This window comes from Amia ocellicauda, chromosome 18, assembly GCF_036373705.1.
Source record: "Amia ocellicauda isolate fAmiCal2 chromosome 18, fAmiCal2.hap1, whole genome shotgun sequence".
Classification (NCBI taxonomy): domain Eukaryota; kingdom Metazoa; phylum Chordata; class Actinopteri; order Amiiformes; family Amiidae; genus Amia; species Amia ocellicauda.
Genome location: NC_089867.1, coordinates 14,857,501 through 14,879,215, shown reverse-complemented (window position 1 = coordinate 14,879,215; position 21,715 = coordinate 14,857,501). Strand labels below are relative to the sequence as shown.

General features: G+C 45.4%; 1 protein-coding gene across 4 annotated transcripts in view; it reads left to right on the top strand.

Moving 5' to 3' along the window:
• The first annotated feature begins 332 nt into the window (after positions 1–332).
• nbeal2 (neurobeachin-like 2) overlaps positions 333–21,715 on the top strand; it is a 54,987-nt gene continuing 33,604 nt past the window's right edge. For all 4 annotated transcript variants that reach the window (XM_066691270.1, XM_066691269.1, XM_066691267.1 and 1 more), the window contains exon 1: positions 333–1,005. In XM_066691270.1, the coding sequence (XP_066547367.1) occupies positions 955–1,005 (51 nt within the window). In that variant the 5' untranslated portion in view covers positions 333–954. The remainder of the gene's footprint in view (positions 1,006–21,715) is intronic.

Sequence of the window (21,715 nt, the reverse complement as noted above, 5' to 3'; positions counted from 1 at the left end):
ACATATACGTTTTGATTGAAAGTAGTTATGGGCTTATTATCAAGATAATCAAGGCCTGCCCCATAATGTTTAAAGTTAGGTTAGAGTTAGAAACTCATTTAGATTAATGTTGAGGGATGGTAAGGTGACTGTGTTCGTTGTGAAGAGAATTAAAACCCTTTGTTGGTGTACCATACAGACGGAATCTCTGTGAGTAGATATCAGGAGGTCACTTTGTTCACTTTTTACTACCGCTTTGCTGTCAATTGGATCATTTTAAATAGACGCCTGTGTCTTTAAGAAGGTTACCTGTTGGCTACGCACCCTGCTGGGAGTCCGGAGAGCCTGGAGTTTCTTTCCCAGTTTCCAAAAGGGAGTCTCTGGAAACCATCAAAAATGGTTCAAACAAAGGGGCCGATCGGGAATTGTCACCCCTAACTTAAGCCAACATCCACCGGGACAGAGCTGCCTGAGAAGGGCTGCGGATACCGGGAGAGCAGGGGTGCTGATCGCGGAGACCCTCCAGGGAGACCCGCACCGGTGCAGCTGCAGGAGCCGAGCGCCCAGCGCGCAAAAGCGCAAAAGCGCAAAAGCGCAGCCGGTGCGCCGCGGTGCGGAGAGCCGACACACCGCCTCCTCGGCTCTTCCTGCTTCTCTCCCACTGTGAAGCAGTGCAGTGACAACAGCGCACAGACGCGCACACGCCGCCACTGCAACTATTGTATCGGTTTGTGTATTTGTTGTTTTAAAGATACTTTTAACTTTGGGGGAAGTAATGAGTCGGCTACGATAAAGAAGGACACGATGAAGCCAGTGAAAGAGGAATATAGTTCTCTTTAAATAAAACAGACAGTCAACCCAATACAAATCTATATCGACTCTAGGTATATCATTACAGTAATAATATTAATCGGCTCAATGCATGTTTTAACGCTGTGAAGACCGCCGTCGCTGGGGGAGGACAGAGCCCAGAGCATGGCTTCCAAGGAGAGACTGTACGAGCTGTGGATGTTGTACTTCACCAAGGTGAGCGGGGGGGACACCTGTGGATTGTGCTTGTTTTATTTCGACCATTTTCACAGCTCCAGTGCTGAAGCCCAGAGAGCCGGGCAGCGGACGCGCAGGGCTGCGGGGACCTGAACTCCGACATGGTGGTTTTATGTAGTGAAGGAAGTGCTGAAGTGCTCGGTCTGTCGTTGTAGTAGTAATCATCACTGTTGTTAGTGGGTTAGTACGCAATATGGGTTTCGTGTCATTTAATGGATTGCATTTTTAGTGTATCCCTTGGTGTTTTTATGGCTGTGGTTCTGTTCTGAGTGCATCTCGGGTCCAGTCGGTACCTGTCAGACTATGCACTGCCTGCATGATCGACCCACTGGCTCGGATTAACCCGGCCCGGGTTTTGTTTGATTATTATGTTTTGTGTTGACCTTTAACAAAGTCTAAGCCCCCACAGGATGTCGCTGCCATTGATTAAGATCAAGGGTTGTAGTTATTCTCAAATGCTCCGTAGAACCAACACATTCCGATATTAAACGCTAGCAGGTGTGATACGCGAACTGGTTGTTACTGGTTTAATGGCAAAGGCGTCGCCGTCCAACAGGTCTACTGGTAATGGGAACTTATTTCCCTCTGGACCCGTCCCGTGTCGATCAAACCGCGTTGTGTGTAAACAAGCCAGCCTGCTGTTTCCTGTTCCTACCACCAACCATACAACCCTCCGATGTGTGCACAAGGCAATGCACATTTATTCTGTGTATGCAATAGTTCAGCTACTGTAGTAGTTACTAGAAACTGAATTATTGGTCTGTTCAGTGCCCTACTCCTACTTGTCCTGCTTCAGCTACTCCCACCACAGCTGCTGGTAGTGATTGGTATTATAATGGCATGGTGTAATTGTGCTTGTGCACTTGTCTGGACCGGCACTGCAGCCCCCTGTGAAGTCTGCTGGTTGAGCTGTTCATTTTCGCACCCCGCTAGTGGTCGCTTTCCTGTCTGGTGGATTCTCCTGGCAATAAAGAAAACTCCTGACACTTTTCGGGGTCTTTGTATACCTATGGGAAGCCGCTTAGGGGGCGAGTGCATCGGCTCTGCGTCGCTCGGCATTCTCCGGAGGCGTTCGGCCACCTCCGGTAAGGGTGCGGGTTTCTGTGGCAACCAGAAACAGTTGTCTGGGCTCAAGGGACGTGAAACCCAGTGTGGGACCAGTGGGGTACCGATCCGCCTCCAAGATCCAAAGTCCCGGCTCTGTATCCTACAGGGAATGGCTCCCGAAAACCCCCATTGTCGCACTGACTTGGCTGTGTGAACTTCTCTACTGGTTTATCAAAGATTTATATTGGTTTTCCCTGTTTCTCATCTGATTCACCTTGTTGTTGCGTAAAATAACACGCTTTTATCTTCAGATGTGATTTAGTACACACACAAAGCTTTTTCAACACACCACACCTCACCACACAGCACACTAAATTAGAGTTTGATCTCTGTCTCTCTTTCCCTCCACCCCAACCTCTTGTCCTATCTTTTTGTCTCCTTTTCTTATCTCGTGCTCTCCCCCTCATGCAAATTCAGAAATGTTTTAAAGGCAGGAGAAAGTTCTCTGTGTTGTGCCAAAGTGTTCAAAGCAAAGTCTCCACTCTCCTCTCCTCCCTCACACTCCACCTCTCCTGTTTACCTCATTCCTGACACTGCCCCCTTCATTTTTTTTCAACCTCCCTCTTTTACCAGAATTCTGCATTCTTGACCTTTCTCCTCTCCCTTCCAGAAACACTATATATAGATAGAGCTATACTATATATATATATATATATATATATATATATATATATATATATATATATATATATATATATATATATATATATATATACACTCACCTAAAGGATTATTAGGAACACCTGTTCAATTTCTCATTAATGCAATTATCTAACCAACCAATCACATGGCAGTTGCTTCTATGCATTTAGGGGTGTGGTCCTGGTCAAGACAATCTCCTGAACTCCAAACTGAATGTCTGAATGGGAAAGAAAGGTGATTTAAGCAATTTTGAGCGTGGCATGGTTGTTGGTGCCAGACGGGCCGGTCTGAGTATTTCACAATCTGCTCAGTTACTGGGATTTTCACGCACAACCCTTTCTAGGGTTTACAAAGAATGGTGTGAAAAGGGAAAAACATCCAGTATGCGGCAGTCCTGTGGGCGAAAATGCCTTGTTGATGCTAGAGGTCAGAGGAGAATGGGCCGACTGATTCAAGCCGATAGAAGAGCAACTTTGACTGAAATAACCACTCGTTACAACCGAGGTATGCAGCAAAGCATTTGTGAAGCCACAACACGTACAACCTTGAGGCGGATGGGCTACAACAGCAGAAGACCCCACCGGGTACCACTCATCTCCACTACAAATAGGAAAAAGAGGCTACAATTTTCAAAAGCTCACCAAAATTGGACAGTTGAAGACTGGAAAAATGTTGCCTGGTCTGATGAGTCTCGATTTCTGTTGAGACATTCAGATGGTAGAGTCAGAATTTGGCGTAAACAGAATGAGAACATGGATCCATCATGCCTTGTTACCACTGTGCAGGCTGGTGGTGGTGGTGTAATGGTGTGGGGGATGTTTTCTTGGCACACTTTAGGCCCCTTAGTGCCAATTGGGCATCGTTTAAATGCCACGGCCTACCTGAGCATTGTTTCTGACCATGTCCATCCCTTTATGACCACCATGTACCCATCCTCTGATGGCTACTTCCAGCAGGATAATGCACCATGTCACAAAGGTCGAATCATTTCAAATTGGTTTCTTGAACATGACAATGAGTTCACTGTACTAAACTGGCCCCCACAGTCACCAGATCTCAACCCAATAGAGCATCTTTGGGATGTGGTGGAACGGGAGCTTCGTGCCCTGGATGTGCATCCCACAAATCTCCATCAACTGCAAGATGCTATCCTATCAATATGGGCCAACATTTCTAAAGAATGCTTTCAGCACCTTGTTGAATCAATGCCACGTAGAATTAAGGCAGTTCTGAAGGCGAAAGGGGGTCAAACACAGTATTAGTATGGTGTTCCTAATAATCCTTTAGGTGAGTGTATGTATATATATATATATATATATATATATATATATATATATATGTATATTAGTTCCTATAGAAAGTCTAGAAATGGGTATCCATCCTAGCTATATGAGTTTTTATTTGTTATTAATTTTCTACAAAATATGTTTTGCACTTGGAAAAGGTGAATATTTTGAAAGGGGGTGTAGACTTTTTGTAGGCACTGTATATGTAATATATATTAATGCAAGTGAAATAGACATGATGTTATACACATTACACTCATACAACTCCATTTCTACCACACACTTTAACACCTGCATCTATTTTAAGTGCGGTTCGTGTTCGTGTCATCACCTCCAAGACCTCCACAGTGTGGGGGCGGACGGGGGATGGAGCTCCAGACCCTGGTGTTAATCAGCACCAGCCTCACACATTGTTGATTTGTGATTTGTGTAAGAGGTATGGTTATAGTTTGAGTTATCTCGGAATTGAATACACCCAGTGGTTATTGAAGTGTTAGCTAGAGGGTTTAACAACCTGACTGTGGTCTTGCTCCACGGTTATGACAGCAGGCTTGCAGTGGAGGAGTCTGGAGGTCTCAGACACAGTGGGTGTGGCTACTTCTGTCCTGTAGCCCCTCTGTGTCCCCGTGTCCAAGGTAGGGTGAGAGGGGCTGCAGCCGGGCTTTGTTACTTGTGTACGGATTCAGACATCCATCTTGGGTACATCTCTGAGAGCCTGATCCACACAACCCACCCCAACAGAGAGACAAACCCGCCCGACAAACCTCCTGTCTCTGGAACTGTGTATCTAATGAACCCTGTTACATGAACTCTGCTGGGCACCGCAAGGAGTGACTTGGACAGAATCGCACGCCAGGCAGCTGCAGAATCGCAAGTACCAGTATGCTGTACTAGCTGTAGTCATCGCTATGTTTCCAGTCCAACTTCATCATTTTGGTGATTCAGAATGTAATTGGATCAGAAATATTATATGCTCTTCCTGATTAAAAGCACTTTATTAGATTGTTGTCTCCCTGCCTTCAAGAGACCAGATCAGATCTCCAGTCAGCCCCCCCCCCACCCACCTTCCCTCAATCGGTAGAGGAAGAAATTAGCCTCGGTGCAATGCGCAGAGGGAAGCGATCTGATTCAGATTGCGGAGACGCTTTCTCGTTATCTGTGATGGCGACGGATGAGGATAATTGGTGGGGAAATAAATAACAGGCACAATGGCATCTGGAGAATTAGTGGTTTCAACAAGTGCTTTTTTATGAGCTGACTGAGCTCCTCAAAACTCACAATGCTGAAGCAACGGGGCATTTAAAACCTTGTTGTTCCAAGTCAGTCCATCCCTGTGTGCAGTGTTTCTCCTGTCCATCCTGAGCTGGGAACTGGCTTGAGTCGTTCATGCCACCAGTGCCAACTAGCTGAGCCTGGAAGTGCAGGGGTTAAGTGAGGGCTGAAAGAGGGAGCTGACAGACCTGTTCTCCCATTCCAGCTCCAGACTTGTCTGAGCACGCAGGGCAGACTTGCAGAGTGAGAGGAGAGTCGGATCAGGCACGGTACATCTTTCTGTGTGCAAGTGTGTGCCAGTGATTGTGCAAGAATGTGTGAATGTTTGAATTAGTGAGTGTGTGTGCATGAGTAGGTGAGTGTGTGTGCGCGAGTTTATGTTGTCAGAGGGTGGCGTTTGCCCACGTATGGTGCCATAGCTATGGCTGAAAACAGATGAATCCTGTGGAAAAAAGAGATGGATGGAGAGGAGAGAACAAAAAGAAACAGAGGAGAGGTCCACTAGGTGCAGAGTACAGCTTTCATTTCCATGCAAGGCGAGGCAATCTAGGAAACCGGAAACCAAACCTTAGTCAAGAGTCTGCGTGGGAGGGAGGGAGGCAGCATGGGTGAGGGGCTGGAGTCTGCAGTAAAGCCATTGTGCTAAGAGCTAAGAGACTGGGAGGCAGTGTGGACAGCAGGTCTGAGCTGAGGGGAGTCGGGGGGAAGGCAGGGTCCCGTAGTCTTTGGCATTTCTCTCCCTTTTTTCTTCTTCAGGTGGTGTAGCATATCCTTTTTCTTATGTGACTCTTGACTGTGAGATTTGTTTGGACACACAGCTCTTTTAGGACCACAAAACCTGCAAAACAGCCTTTAACCGCTGTCTTTTCCTCAGCCTTGTATTTCAGTTCACTACTGGAAAGGGTTAATGCAAAATAAAGTTGAAACAGAGCTGACTGGACAACAGTGGCAGTGGCTGTTCTGTTTGGGTGTTTTAGGAAGCAAGCCCTCACAGAGAGGGGCGGCCACTGATGACGCATGAGGCAACTGTGATCGAGGAGGATTCGGAGCCCATGTCCTGAAAGCCTGTCGATCTCAGGACAGCCATTAGTATCTGCTGCTTGTACTGTCAGCATGGGCCTATACAGGTTAATTTTACTGAAACCCGTTATTCCACATCATTGCCACCCTCGTCATCCTCGTAGCAGGGTGATGGTGAAACCTGCAGATTCTGATTGGTTATGATCCTGATCTTTCTCGGGAGTTCCCAGAAGCAGCCCGATTGAGGCAGCCCAGATGACCCCACGCTGTGAGGGGCTGTGCTGCTCTGGCTCCCGTCAGAAGGGCGCCTTTTCTTCTCCCCCTCATATCTCTGCTGCCAGGCCTTGGAGCTGCACAACGGGGGGTCACACTCCACATACTGGAGCAGTCGCAACTCATCTGCATCAGGAAGGGAGCTGCTCCCTAACAGCAACGCCCCTTTTCCACCCTCCACACTCCCGCCCCCCCAGTCTTGGACAGAAGCTCTGTGATGTACTATCACAGCCTGTTGCACTCACAGCACCCTCCCCAGCCAGCCTCGCTCAGGTCTGTGCAGCACCGAATAACAAAAGGTGCGATGCTTTAGATAAGCAAATCTGCCCTGCTCTGCCCCTTGCATTAGACCAGTCATGCTGTGTAGACTCCTCTGAAGACTCCAGAGAAGAGGCTCCAGAGGGTGTCAAATGGTGTGTCTGTGAGAGTGTGTGACAGAGTATTTGTGTCTGTGTGTGTTGGTGGGAGAATGAGTGCATGATTGTGCAAACATATAGAAAAATAAAGAAAGAGAGGCAGAGGGAGGGAGGGAGAGAGACAATGATGAGGTATGTTTTCACAAGGTCCCCTGGGCCTCCTAAAGCCCTTGATGTTTTTTTAAGTGTATATAAATATATATATATATATACAGTGAGGGAAAAAAGTATTTGATCCCCTGCTGATTTTGTACGTTTGCCCACTGACAAAGAAATGATCAGTCTATAATTTTAATGGTAGGTGTGTTTTAACAGTGAGAGACAGAATAACAGCAAACAAATCCATTTCAAAAAAGTTATAAATTGCAATGCAGACAGACTGGTCTGGTTTTGGTGCAGACGCACTCCCTCTCCACACCCTGCACCTAAGACACAGAAGCTCCTTCCTTGCTGATAATGACATCACCTTCAGTGGAGCCAACCTCCTACAACAAATCACTGGTTGATGGTGTGAGATAGCACACAGACACAATGTGATACACATTTATTTTAAATATAATACAATCAGGATTTAGATTTTTCAGTTTCTCAATCACTTTGGCTCATTCTTTAAACACTCTTAGCATTCTCTAAAATTTAAGTGCAATTGTCACAACTGTTTTATGGGACATCACAACTATATTGCATGTCTGCAAAATGTAGTAACTGACCCAAAACATTTAATTCATGCTAGTTATTGTGTCAATAAATTGGCCAATGCCACCAAAATGAAAAGTTTTGTCATCGTGTGAGCCATACTGGTCAAAATGTTTAGATGTTTTTTCACCATGGCAGTCAACCTTGAAAATGTTTGTTATACAAATTTCAGTTTTTTTCTACTTTTTTGTTGACACTGACTGCTTACTGTACTATACAATAATGTCAGTTTTCTCTAGCTGAATGCTGTTGTGTATCACACTGAGCTTTCTAGATACTGATTTCAACAGTAGGTAAACGTTTACTGGGAAAAGTCAATACTGTAGTACACAGAAGAAGGATATGCACATTTGTATGTATACAGTACATTTTTGTAGCAGTGTTACATGTGAATTTTCTGTTTACGTTTGAATGTCCATTTTTACATATTTCTTACATGTCAAGTCATGTATAGTGCACAGAAAATCTACCACAAAATGACATCCATGCAAAAGAAAAAAAAGCAAACAATAGGTTGTAAAAAACAATAAATTGTACCTCCTCACAGTACGTAACACTACAAGTTCCCATCTTCTTGGTGGACATCCTGTTGCTCTTGTTGTTCTGGCCAGAGATTTGTCAACATCACATCTGATGTTTTCCCTTGCCATGCACTGGGGGGGGGGAAGTAAAAACAAAAACAACAAAAAACAACAAAAAAACTCCTTGCATGGTTCAACCATCCCCTGCAATGATCGCCTGTGATGTCCTCATAAGCAGCATTCATGGCATCTAACAGAGTCATCTGACCTTGTGCCCGATAGTCATATACTTTCCACCTCCATGCTGAAAAAAAACCTGGATTTAGGAATGGGGAGTATGGTGGAAGGAACTCCACTGTTATCCTTTCATGCGCAGCAGCTGACATTATCCCACACAATTACATAATTTGGCAAATCTGGTCTAACTAAACCTCTTTCATGTTCTGGTATTAGGTCTCTAAAGTGTATTTAGGAAGGCCAGGAGAAGTTATGTGTTATTGGGCCCAATGTGTGGAATGTGTGTTCACACCATTCTCAGAAATGGCAGCACACATTGTAGTATTGGCCTGGTGTGCCAATTGTGGCTCGGTGTCCAATGACATTGCAGCCACGTCTCCTGCCTTTGGCCAGATTGAATCCAGCCTTGTCCACAAAAACAGAAATGTGGGTCATTTCATGTCCTTCCAGCTCCATTATTCTCTATATAGTAACGCAAACAAAATATGAAGTTAGTTTTACTTAGTCTATTCTAGAATCAGTTTAGTGAAGTACAAATGTTTTCTGTTCTTATGGGTATCTACAACTTCAAGAACTATATACAGGCATCATTGAAGTACAGTAAATCTCCCTGTACAATATACCATGTGCACACCAATGGTTTACCTTGACATACTGGTGCCACAGCTCCTTCACTATTCCTCTCAAATGGCACATTGTAGAGTTGTTTCAGTCATTTCATTTTTTTTCAAAACTGTCTATAGAGGAAATGCTGACAGAATTGATATTTGTGAAGATATTGTTGTCATTTATGATTGCACTTTGGATCTCTTAGCCTAATTAAATTGTTGGCTATGACCATGTTGCATGTTTCTTGTTCTTGCTGATGGCTGAGTACTGCTGCTCTGCCACCAGCATGAGGTCGTTGTGCAGTCCTATATATGACATGTAGAATTCACAAATAGATCATGTTACAAATATTATATTGTATTCGAATTGTGCTGTATTACTGTGTATTCCTCATACATATCTTACGGCACATTGTGATTTACCTTTACGATAGTTGCTGTATTGTTGTGAATGAAATGCTGTAACAAAAGTAAAGAACAAGTACATATTTACCCGTTTTCCCTACGGAATGTTTGCACAATTGATGACACTGTGGACCGGTTTACAATAGACTGTACTCTCTGACCAGCCTCTTCCATTGTAAGACCATGGTTTATGACATGGTCCACAATTGTGGCTCTGATTTCATCAGGGACTCTTATTCTTTGACTTCTACCTCTTCCTCTATTATGTCTTCCCCTAACTCCCCTAACACCACCACCACCACCGTGCATTCTTATACATCTTTGTATTTCTCTTCCCCGAACATGTAGCTGCTGTTCAGGGTTGTGATGTTCCTCTATGTTCGAAAATGGTAGTGATTGTGCTGTGGGCAAGCTCCATATATATGCTTCCAAACTTGATTGGTAAGATTGTGATTCCTATTTCATTACTATGTCACCTTGCAGGTAATTTGTCAATTTAGGTGACATCACAAACCTTCCATGTCATAGATAATTATGGAATATACATGTATGTCTTACAGATTTTGATAATTGAATGGATCATTTTGCATGTGATGGCTCACACGATGAAAGAATGTTTAGAAGTTGTGAAGAGTATTACAATTTCACTGAGAATCAACTCATCAGTTCTGATCAGCAAGCCATGTGCATGTAGTTATTGTGCAAATTGTAGACAATTGTACTTACTGTTTTGCACACATGCCAAAACACATGCAATTCGCTTAAATTAATAAGAAATTCAAATCTGGTGTGAACAAGAAACTAATTGTTCAGAGATTTGAACTTATTGTTTTGAAAAAAATAGTTCTCATTCGAGAATTGTGACAAAGCGATTGAGAAAATCTGTAAAAAATGGAATTGCTCTTGAGATTGTGCAAGATAGTTATTAAGGTGTTTGTCAGTCTTTTTTTCTTCCTTTTAGTAGCAAATCTGCTCTTGAAAGAATGGTACCAGATCTGATGTGTAAAATAATAGATGTTGTCACTGCCTGGTTTTTCCTTCAGACTGTTTTTAAAAGAAAAGACTGAGCACTTGAACTCTAAACCTACTATAACTACGGCCTAGATCAAATCAAAACTTTTCCATGCCTGCAAGTCTCAAATGACAATCCTGTTGCGTTTCACGGTTTAATTTATTGTCTGAAAATGGAATGGCTATGTGGTGATTTGGTTTAGGCCTAGACTGTTTATCTATGAAGCACTTTACAGGCAGCATACTTTGACTTTTCATCAAATCAAATTCCTGTTGTCGCCAGATAAAATGAGGAAATGTTTAAAATGCTTTCAGAGGCTCTTAAAATAGTGTGCTGAATGTTTCTTGTGACTTTTTGCTGCCATGCTGTGTGGTTCTTTTGTGCAGAGAAAATGGGTGTAAATGTGGTAAATATTTACTAATATTAGTGGTGGTGGTAGTACTCTGGCTGAGGTCCTTATCTATAGTAGCTCACATTCAAAAATAAATTTGCATAATTAATTAACGGGAAACTTACAGAAGGCATGGACTTAGGTAAGTGAATATAAACATATATCCATATTATTTATTTTAAAGTAACAAACCGCACACGTTGAAGTTATTAAATGCACTTAATTTATATTCAAGCAAAATAAAATGTAAATCTGTGTACTTCCTCTGATAAATTTTTAATTCGATTGTATGGTAGATGTCCTGGAACAATTACCCCAGCAGGCAGTGAGTGTGTGATTGGTCTTTGCTCAGGAGCGGCTCAGACGGAACAGGGTTCGGGCTTCAGGGCAGACAGGAAAGAATTAGCCTGGAACTACAATTAAAGAGAAAATCTGTTCCAACAAGATCAGGTTTTCAAACAAGATTGAGTACCGCACGAGAGGTGATTTGAGCACATTTTTGGTGGAAAGAGTTTGTTTGAAAAAAATCTACCGGAGGAGATTCATAAAAAGTATTTATTTGTTTGCTTCTTTCTCCATGTTATGTGAATGTATCCTATATCTAGATTAGATTATTTTGTCAGGGGTTTTTCACATTCAATGGGTGCATGCAAGATAAAAAGACATTAAATCTGGCTTTTCAGAACAGCAGAACAGGGACTATTTGTATTATTTGGTTTGTGAAAGAAATCTCCCTCGCTCTGTCCTGGCAGCTGAACTAAAGACACCCTTGTAAAATCTCTTGAGTCGCCCCATTGCCAGGACCCAGCGAGCCGGACAGGCTGAGCGGCCTCCTCCTGCCCAATGACCTTTCTGAAGTTTTTATTTTTGTCTCCAACCAGGGCGTTTTCCACACGCACACACACACACACACACACACATTCAAAGAGGCACACACACACAAAAACACTTAAGCACGCACACCCACCTACCCATCACTTCCCACCTCCCTGGGGGAGGTAGCGCAAGACTGGAAGAGAACTAGGGAGGATATGGCCAAGTGCACCGGGCCCCCAGGGGACGTCACATTCCAGCCCTGAGAGTCGGCACACGGCTCAGAGGTAACTGAGGCCAGAATGGAGTGGGTGTGGCTCTGTGGAGTGGGTGTGAAGTGTGTCCTGAACCAACTCCAGACTCTCCACAGAATTGCCTTCGACCTAGCTCCTGGTGTGACTTCATGGACACACCTTTTTTCATACGCGTTCTCACGTGACTCTGGTCTTTCTTGACCGATTGATTCAGTCCTTCGGCTATTGTGTAACTCGACATGGCACTCTGGGACTCTGCCACAGTGACATTGTATTGTGTAGTGTGGTGTAGTGTAGTGTAGTGTAGTATTGCATGCTACTGTACTATGCATTGGGTATTATTGGGTTTCAATGTAAGTTTCTGTATTGAGAGAGCAGTACTTTGTGATAAACAGGAAATAAGAATGCTCTGGATAAGGGTCTATATTGAGAGGACATTCAGGGTAGGGTGTGTCAGATCTCTCGCTCTTGGTGCAGTGGATGTTACTGCTCTGACCTGGAAGTGTTCATTATGTCCCCTCCCTTGTAGTGTGACCACAGTGCCACACACCCCCTCTGTAGTATCAGCACAGCACAGGGCCACACTCCTGCCCCAGGAAACCCACATCCTCTCGCTGTGGGTAGCGACGCTCAAAATGTCTCTGAAGTAAAAACAGAAGAGAAAATAGAAATCTTGTCCTGGAAAGGGGGGGGACTTGCTGCCCCCCAGTACACGTTCCACACACTAACCTAATTTACACTAATATTACTGCACCATTATTATAATCATTATTGTTATTGCTGTTGTTGCTGATATTGTTGTAGAAATGTGTGGTTTGCTTGTTCCTGTTGTTCCAATGGTTTCGGCGGTTGTTGTGGTGCTGCTGTCAATAGACTTTAGCAGGTCAGGGATTGTGTCTGAGTCACTTTAGAGACCCTCTTTTCGTTGTCATCTTCCTCCTCTTCGCTACCATCAGTGTAGTGGTCTAAGGGAGCTGGCCGGCCCTGCCAGGGTGAGGATCCTGGCTACAGTGTGACTAGGTGTGACCAGGTGTGTTGTGACCTCTAGTCCAGGGAAACTGATACAGTTGTTTACTTCAGCTGTGCTTTTTTATTCAGTCTTCCGCCTCATCTTGCAAAAGTGTGTTAAATTTCAGTATTGACCTACAAAGAGACGCCTGGAAGTGTCCTATTTTCATGTTTATTTGTTTTTCATTTCATTTTGTTTTGATCCTCTGACGGTGTCTTGTTTTGGGCCCGTGACGGTGTCTTGTTTTTTGGCCTGTGAGTGTGTATTCCCAGCAACACCGCCTACATCCAAGAAGGGGACTATTGCGGGAGCAGTTCTGCCGTATGGGCGTCTTTGACTGCTGTCATTCTTGTAACTGAGTAGAGTGAGAGCGCGTGGAGCTCTTGTCATTTACTGTGGGTTTTAACTGGAAGCTGCACCTACAGTGATGGGAACATACAGATATTTCTGGAGAGAGGCGTCACAGCGCTGATGATGATAATGCATTTTCCCAGTCTGTGCGGAGGCAGGTGGAAACGCTGAGCTGGTTCCCGTGAGAGCCCGTTGCCGTGGCGGTGTGCGGCAGAATGTGTCTGAGTGTTGGTGCGACACCGCCAGCGGGTCGCCCTGCCAGGCTGAAGCTCCGCGATGCGTACTGGCTGCTGACAGGCACTTTCACTCTGACTCAGACCTTGCACAGAGAGAGAGAGAGAGAGAGAGAGAGAGAGAGAGAGAGAGAGAGAGAGAGAGAGAGAGAGAGAGAGAGAGAGAGAGAGAGAGAGAGAGAGAGAGAGAGAGAGAGAGAGAGAGAGAGAGAGAGAGAGAGAGAGAGAGAGAGAGAGAGAGAGAGAGAGACAACCCCCCTCCCTCCCTGAAGGCAGCTCTCGCTCTTACTTTTACAGCTCAGAGTTGTGTTAAAATTAGCAAATAACAAGCTGCTCTGTCACAGATATAATGTCTATCACTACAGAAAACCACCAGGCATGAAAAGGAGCCAGGACCAACCTGTATCTGGGTCTGGGCCTGTGTGTGCAGTTCAGGGTCAGGCGAGTGATGTGTGTTACATGGCAGTACTATGAGAAAAGTAGCAAGTTACACCTTAGACACAATCTCGAGCTCCTGTTTAAACCAGTGGACTCGGCATGCTGCTTGTTTTTCTTTCTTCTCTATCTCTGTGTAGATAGAATGTCCTGCTGATTCCCCCTTCGATCCTCGGCGCAGGCTAGCGATGAGCTGAGCACGCTCCCATGCCCCCTCCCGCTGTGTCTCGGGGGTTCCTGAGTGATACCTGCTGTGTAATCAGTGTCTGAGCGGGGCTGTGTAGCTGCTGTCGCCCTGGACACTCCTGTTTGAGTAAGACATGGAACACGAGCCACTTTCTCTGCCCCGACACAGCAGGCGGGTGAAATGCAGATGTTCCCACTGACGCAGACACGCCACCGGAGCTTTGGTGGCAGAGCCCTCTCTATAATGAAAGTAATGATCAACCGCGTGAATCATGGAAGATGGGGAAAGGGTTCTCAGTGAGCTCAGAGCTCCGTATTGCACTCCTGGCACAGTTCTGGTCCAGCAGTGACGGGGTTAAGTCGTGCTCTCTCCTCTCTGTCTGAAGCGTCTCTACTCTCCACAATGGTAGGCCTGCAAAGTGGTCTGTCATTTCCTTTCTCTCTTGACTTTTTTTTTTTCTCTGAAGCTGCTAATTAAAATCCAGTGTTTAATTACCATTTTTTTGACAGGGCCTGAATCGCAAAATCAACCTGTTCACACTCTGCAGAAACAAAGATGCACAAGCCAATGAAACCCTCCTTCCTCTCCCTCTCTCTCTCACCCCCCCCTTCTATCTCTACCTCTCTCTCTCTCCCTCTCGGTGTCTCTGTGTCAGTGTGTTTACTCTGCAGTGAGCAGCTGTGGTTTCTCAGCTTGTATAACAGGTTCCAGCCGTGCAAATGTTCGCAATGGTGCAATATCATGCAGGGAGCAGACCTAGCTATGGGCCGCTGCTCTCACTGTGACCCTTACATTCTGTACAGAAGTCCCTCACATTGCCACACATGAGCATCAGTAATACGTGAACATACTGTAACCCTTCACTGTCCTGGACACGGCGTTTTAATCATACTGACCACACTTTACAATGGCCACACATTCATATTGAGTACATTTATGAATGCATTCATACAGTAACTCTTTAAGAATTTGCAGTCATTGTAAAGAGTTACATTTTTTATCATGCAATACTCCCTCTGTATCTCACACAGAATACTACAAATACGTACATGCACAGGAGATGACACAAATCATGTATTGTGTCAACACAGGCCTATGTAATGAAAAATAATAGTTTTTTACTTGTTGATGTTGATTTTGACACACAAAAAGCTATACCTGGAATGAAATACCTGACATCTGTTTGCTTATAGATCCTTTTATGGGATGATGTGGAGCTGAATTTTCTTTGGACTAAAGTGACAGTGAGAGGCGGCTTTGTGTGTTTAAGGGTGGAACACAATGGCCTCTGAGCTCCAGAAGATAGTATATTAACTCTTTGGAACCCAGTGTGAAGTACATATGTCACAAACGTGTTACATGCTTGACAAGAATATGTGTTCCCAGTTTACTAGGCCTCTATGAGATATATATCCAGGTCATGCTGGATTCAATAGATACTGTACTTAGCTTCTGTGTGTGAATATTGTTGTAAATATTTGGTATTAAGATACTGAGATTAAAGGTCTTGTATGGGAATGCCGAATTAAATCCAAACATACCCACATAAATGTTCAGATTTGTGCTTACATTGTTCTTCTTTATAAACAAAATATCCCTCCCGATCTGGAGAAAATAAACAATAAAACAATCCATGATGTCATCTATTTTTTTGAGTCACAGCCCAGAAGCCTGCCAACCGGGAAAAAAAAACAGCGCGTGTACGAGTGTATCTGTCTGCCACTGCATGGCAACTGTTTCATGAGCGCGGTAGGTGGCAGCTCTAGGAACAAGCATCAAGACACCAGAAACGATCACGTAATCTGGGTAATTTAATTTGATGATGGGAGCAATAATACTGGAGGCAAGGAAACGCACGCAAAACAAACACAGGTGGAAGGAACGTACATGACTGTGATGTACAAATAGGAAATTGCTGTCAACAATGTACAGAAATATGACACCTGTGGTCTGCACTGTGATTTCCCTTAGGAGCCCATACTTTTCTCAAGCTTTCATTAAGATGTATTGTCTGTATTGATTTCCATTTCAGACTCCCTATCATAATGAATCAATACAATCCTCCGAGCAGCAGAAACCATAGCACCTGTATTTTACCCAAGTATAATAAGCAATCTTTGCTTGATTACTAGTAACTATAGCTAGTGATGGGTTCAGACATGCTTCAGAGTTTCATTCACATTATACTTGTACTACAACTGTTTTGCGTTATATCATTCTTTAGGTCAATGATGTACAATTGTGTATTATGCATAGACAAGGAAGTATGTACAATCATTGTGGAATTTGTTATTACCAGGGGTGTGGCTAATTGGCCAACGGATAAATATCCATATTCACTAAGTTCAAAATGATCACTAGCCTTCAAATGAATAAGTGTACCATGAGCAAATTAATATCACTGAAACATATATTCCTTATCTAATCATGTTCAGAAATGATTCAATCCATGATTCGTTTTTTATTTTTCCTGCTAGAACTGACACAGCACTGGAAGATAGATTTTGCATCCACACTATAAACTATAAACAATCACTTGTTTCTGTAAGGACGTCATAGCTTGGGAGCTTTGAAGTTACACTGGGCTTTGAATCATGGGTTCACCAAGACATCTGACTTTTTTTGTAATATCAATATTACTCCCAGTGAGAGTAATAGAGATGGACATCAGTCTCCCATTGCACAGTACTTTGACCATTCTTTCAGTTTCCTGTGCTCCGGGCTCCTGTGTATCAGCTGGGTTCCTCATGCCTGTGTCCTAACATTTGGCTAGGTTTGCATAGACAAACACAGGGGGTTAGTGCCGAGTTGTGTTTGTGTCACTGGTGTCATGTGTATAGGAGGCTGCAGATGGACCTGTTGGACCCTGGAGTAGATCAGGGTACTGGCTTTGTGTAACAGCAGGGAGTTTGTTGGTCAGACACTGTCCTCCAAAGAATTTTGCATTTTTATTTTCTAGTTTTTTTCTTGGGTTATTGTGAAGCAGCTGATAGTTTGTGTGTGTCGTTCGTGTTCTCCCTGTGTCCGGGCGTGTGTGTCAGTGTGAATGGCAGGGCTGTGTCATGGTAGCATGTCTGAACCCGTCAGCAGTGATGTGCTCAGTGTGGTCCCTATTCCCCCAGGGCCTCTCTATGCCACAGATGTCACTCAGCCTCAGAAAGCCCCCAAAACTCCCTGTGTGCCCTTGTGACAATGCACCCTGCTCGGGAACATACCGTGATGCTGGGCTGACAGCCACTACACTCCCCTCTTCTTATTTAAACTGAATCCTTGTAGCATAGCCCAGATCAGCCGGTTAGCCCCGTCGCCTGCAGACTCACACACATGACCCTGCCCCTGTCCCCAGTGTACACAATCAAAGTGCAGTGTGGCACAAGAAGGTGCCTGGGCAGCTGTGGCACCCAGCCCTCCCTGAGTCACTCAGAGTGGAGTAGGGGGTCCTGGGAACACTCTATACAGGTCAGACTAGCACTCAGCCGGGGCACAGGGAGTGGCACCACAATCCGGCAGTGGAGGAACAGGCTGCTGGCACTTACGCTGAGAAAGGCAAACAGGTGCAGCATACGAGACAATATCATAACTCCTCCAGCTCGCTTAGAGAATAAATTTGCTGTCTGAAGGAGTTTTATTTAGTTTTTTAATTGTTAGTACAGGATGTATGGGGAGTTGCTGCTCAGTGTTGGGTCACCCTTTGTGGCCGCTGTCTCTGCTCTGACTAAGCACCCAGTCAGCACCTGCTATGCTATATATTTAACCATGGAAGCTCTGTGAGCAATCAGGAGGAAGCGAAGTCCTCAGTGTTGCCTTGGACTCCCACACCACTGCACTGACTGGACCTACCATCTGAGGAACCATGGGCCTAGATGGGCAGCTCTGTCCATGCCCATCCAACCCACCAGTGAGCTCCCACAGCTCACTGACCCAACTCAGGTGTAGTTGAGGTGATCCAGTTTAGAGCAGATTCCATAGCAGCTGTATATTTGTGTGCCTCTGGAATGACCTCTCCTCCTGGGAGTCTGTCCCAAGCTTAAGGGCATTCTCGAGCAGGGCTGGGCAGTTCCTGTCCTCAAGGGCCTGGGGTCCTGCAGCTTGTATAGAAACCTTTAAATTAGCAGCTGATTAAGCCCTGAGGTAGAATGAACAGTAAAAGAAAACCCTGTGGAAAAGCCTGACCCTGTTCCAGAGCCTCACCATTGTGTGTTCCATAATCTCAGGGCCCGGCCCAGCACAGGTCTGCCTCTGAGCAGCACCACGGCGCATCTCTGTGCTTTATCACTGTCACCGCTCAGGGGCCTGGCGGGCTGGACTGGAGAGGGTGATTTCGGTGTGAGAGGGTCACTAGAGAATCTCTGTGCAGTGAGGTGGCACACATACAATCCCAGTTCAGCCCACACTTTGTACATTTCCCTGTGAGTCACTCGGCAGCCTGGTGGGAGACTAATCACAGCTGAGTGCCCAGCAATGAGCAACAACTGTCCATTGTGTCGAGTGTGAGGTGGTGTCAATTTGTGGGCTGGCTGCCTCCGCATTGTGATGGGATAGCCAGCCAGGTGTCAGTGTCACCCCCCGCACTCCCCTGGCCTGGGCAGGGCTGGGGGCAGGGCTTCGGCAGTGGGGTAATTGCTACAGCTGAGCCTGAGAAGTGACGGGAGTAGTCTGGCAGGAGAGCCGGTAATTGCCTGCTGTAATTAGCCCCGGGCTCATTAGTGCAGTAATTGCAGGCTGTGTTGTGCGCGGGGGAGCCACAGTGACACCCAGGCTTCTCACCCACACTGCTGTCTGGCACTCCCTCACTTATTTTCAGCTGTGGAAAAATGGTATTGTAAACCCCCCCCCCCCGACACTCTCACACATGCACACACAGGCCTACAGCCAACGAACCAGGTGTTTGTTTCCTTTAAGGACCAAGGGAGCACCTGGTGGTATGTAGTTCCCCCCCCCCGCTCCCAGTTTACTGCTCCAATAGCTTGAGGTGCAGGAAATGGACAGTCATCATTAATTACATGCCACTGGTTCAGTACTGCCCACCAGTCAGTCACATGAGCCTGTTGGGGCAAAAGAGGGCAGGGAAACCTCTGGAAGCATAGAGAGAAAGAGACGGATGGGGGTCTGTGTGAGAAATACAGGGGAATACCAAGCGCTGCTGAGTGGGATGAGAAACTCTCAGCCTGCTCTAAAGAAGACCTGTCAACCCAATACCTCCCTCCTTCACTGCCCTCTCCATCTGTGTTCGCTAGTGTGTGTGCAAAGGTGCTGTAATGCATTGTGTGTATGCTGCAGTGCAGAACTGGCTGTGTGGGGGGCATTTTACTGGGAGATGTAGTGATTGGACCGGTGTAGTGTAGCATGTGTACTGTATGGGTAAAGTGTGACCTGTACTGCACTGTGCGTTTACTGTGCTATATGGTGTGTAGTGTATGTGGTGTTGTGTGTAGGTGCTGTACTGTGAACTTATATCTTATACCTGCTGTCCAGCGCTAGAGGCCTCTGATCTGCATGAGGAGCCATGTACCGAGGGAGGGGAGTCAGGGCAGAGACCCCCCGACCTCCCAGGTGAGGAGAGCCGCAGGGGCCCCACAACTTCTCCTTTCACTTCTCTCCATTCTCCTCTTTTCTAAAATCAAATGACAAAATGTTTCATTTCTTGGTTTTTCTTAGTTTCCTATTTTATTTGTTTTTGTTTGTATCCTCATGATTTTCACTTCAATCATTCCATGTGTATTTGTGCGTGTCTGGCATTTGTAGAAATTGAAGTCCCTTTACCTGGAGTGAACTGTGTACTGCACACAGACCCGTGACACCAGCGCAGATCTGTCTGTGTTCAGCATGTGATGTAATCGCCACCCTCAGACAGGGAGCAGTGATGTCACTGGCAGAGGCTAAACTAATCTCCCTCGAGCACATACGCTGTTTACCAAGGAATATGTGGTGTAAGCAGTATTATACAGCCTGATAGCAATATAAAGCTTTTATTTTTTACTAAACATATAAGGCTGCATGAGCTAGGAGGCAGTACAGCATTGCATGATGGGTCAGCCCAACAATGAACAGCTAAGGTGGACCTAAAAATCTCCTGTAGCCCTAAAGATTTGTCACAAACATTAAACAGGCCTGACAATTATTTATCATTCCAACCTACCAGGCACCTGTAAATGGCATATGTCACATTTGTTCCTAAAGCTTATTTAGGATTTCACAATTTTTTATTTTCCCTCTTTCAAACTCTATTTGACTCTTATCGGTTTTACAGGAAGAACAACAAACTTTATTTTATCTACTTTTGTCCTTAAGAGATTAAGAAAAAATATTAGATAAGGCTAAGGAGAGAGAGAGAGAGAGAGAGAGAGCTGCTCAAGTGGAGGTCAGGTTACAGACTGCTGTGAGACATGGATCCAGTTTCACTCTTTCCAGCACCAGTACCCACACTGACCCTCTAGTCTGCAGTCTGCCTCCTGTCATCCGCTCATGCCACTGAGCCTGTGTGTGTGTGTGTCGGAGTGTGCTTGTGTTTATGTTTTGATTAGGAGTGCGACTCTGTTTTTCAGTGTCAGGGAGCTGAAGGAGGGCAGGGATGAGTACTGGTTCCTTAGCATTGTTACCTATGCCCTGTGTACCTACTTCAGTGCCTATGAAGTGGTGTGTATTCATGTGTGTTAATGGGTGTTAAAGTGTATCAGTTTATTTATATACCGGTGTCAGTGAGTGTACTGGTGTCTGCATGTGTGGCGTGTGTGTGTACCTGTGTGTGCCTCTGTGTGGGTGTGTGTATCAGTGCCCAGGCTCCAGCAGCCCCCTCTCTCCAGCAGACAGAGCAGTGTGGAGTCTGGATAGGTGCCAGCAGGCCCGATAAGAGCACTGTACCTGAAAGTGACTGTGACTTACCGACAGGACTATTTATACAGGACAGAGCAGACGGTGTGTGGGGGGGGCTGGAGCCAAGAGAGCCGGTACAGCACAAACGCATAGGAACAGCCACCAGCTGGGGGAGCTCTGTGTGTCTCAGACGACCCCACAATCCCACAATCCCAGGCTTGGTAGGTTTTAGTCCCAACACTTGGAGTAAAGGGCTGCCACCCCTTTCTCAATCCCAATGCACTTGAGATTTCAGGTGTGTCCTGCCTTTCATTGCTGACCGTGAGGGAGGGGGGTTAGAGTTGTTCCCACTGTACTTCCCAACTGAAAAGTAAAGATAGCCTGCAGTGGTGCTCTGCAGAGGTGAGGATGGAGGACGGACTGTCAGCGTCTGCTTGTCCGGCTCTGGAAATGCAGTAGCTGAAAGTTCTGTGTTGGAATGATCTTATTAGAGGCTGTTGTTCCATATGGCTAAGGCAGGAAGGTGCCAAATGAGGCAATAAATGGACTTCTGGTGCCCAATCCCACAGCAGGCTAGCAGCAGGCAGTGCAAGCAGTCCCAGAGATGACTAGAGACAATGTAGTGACACTGCAGCTCCTCTCTGGCTGCAGGTGTGGACTGGTGAGGCTGCATGTGGTTATATCCATGTGTGCCTAAAGGGACAGTCA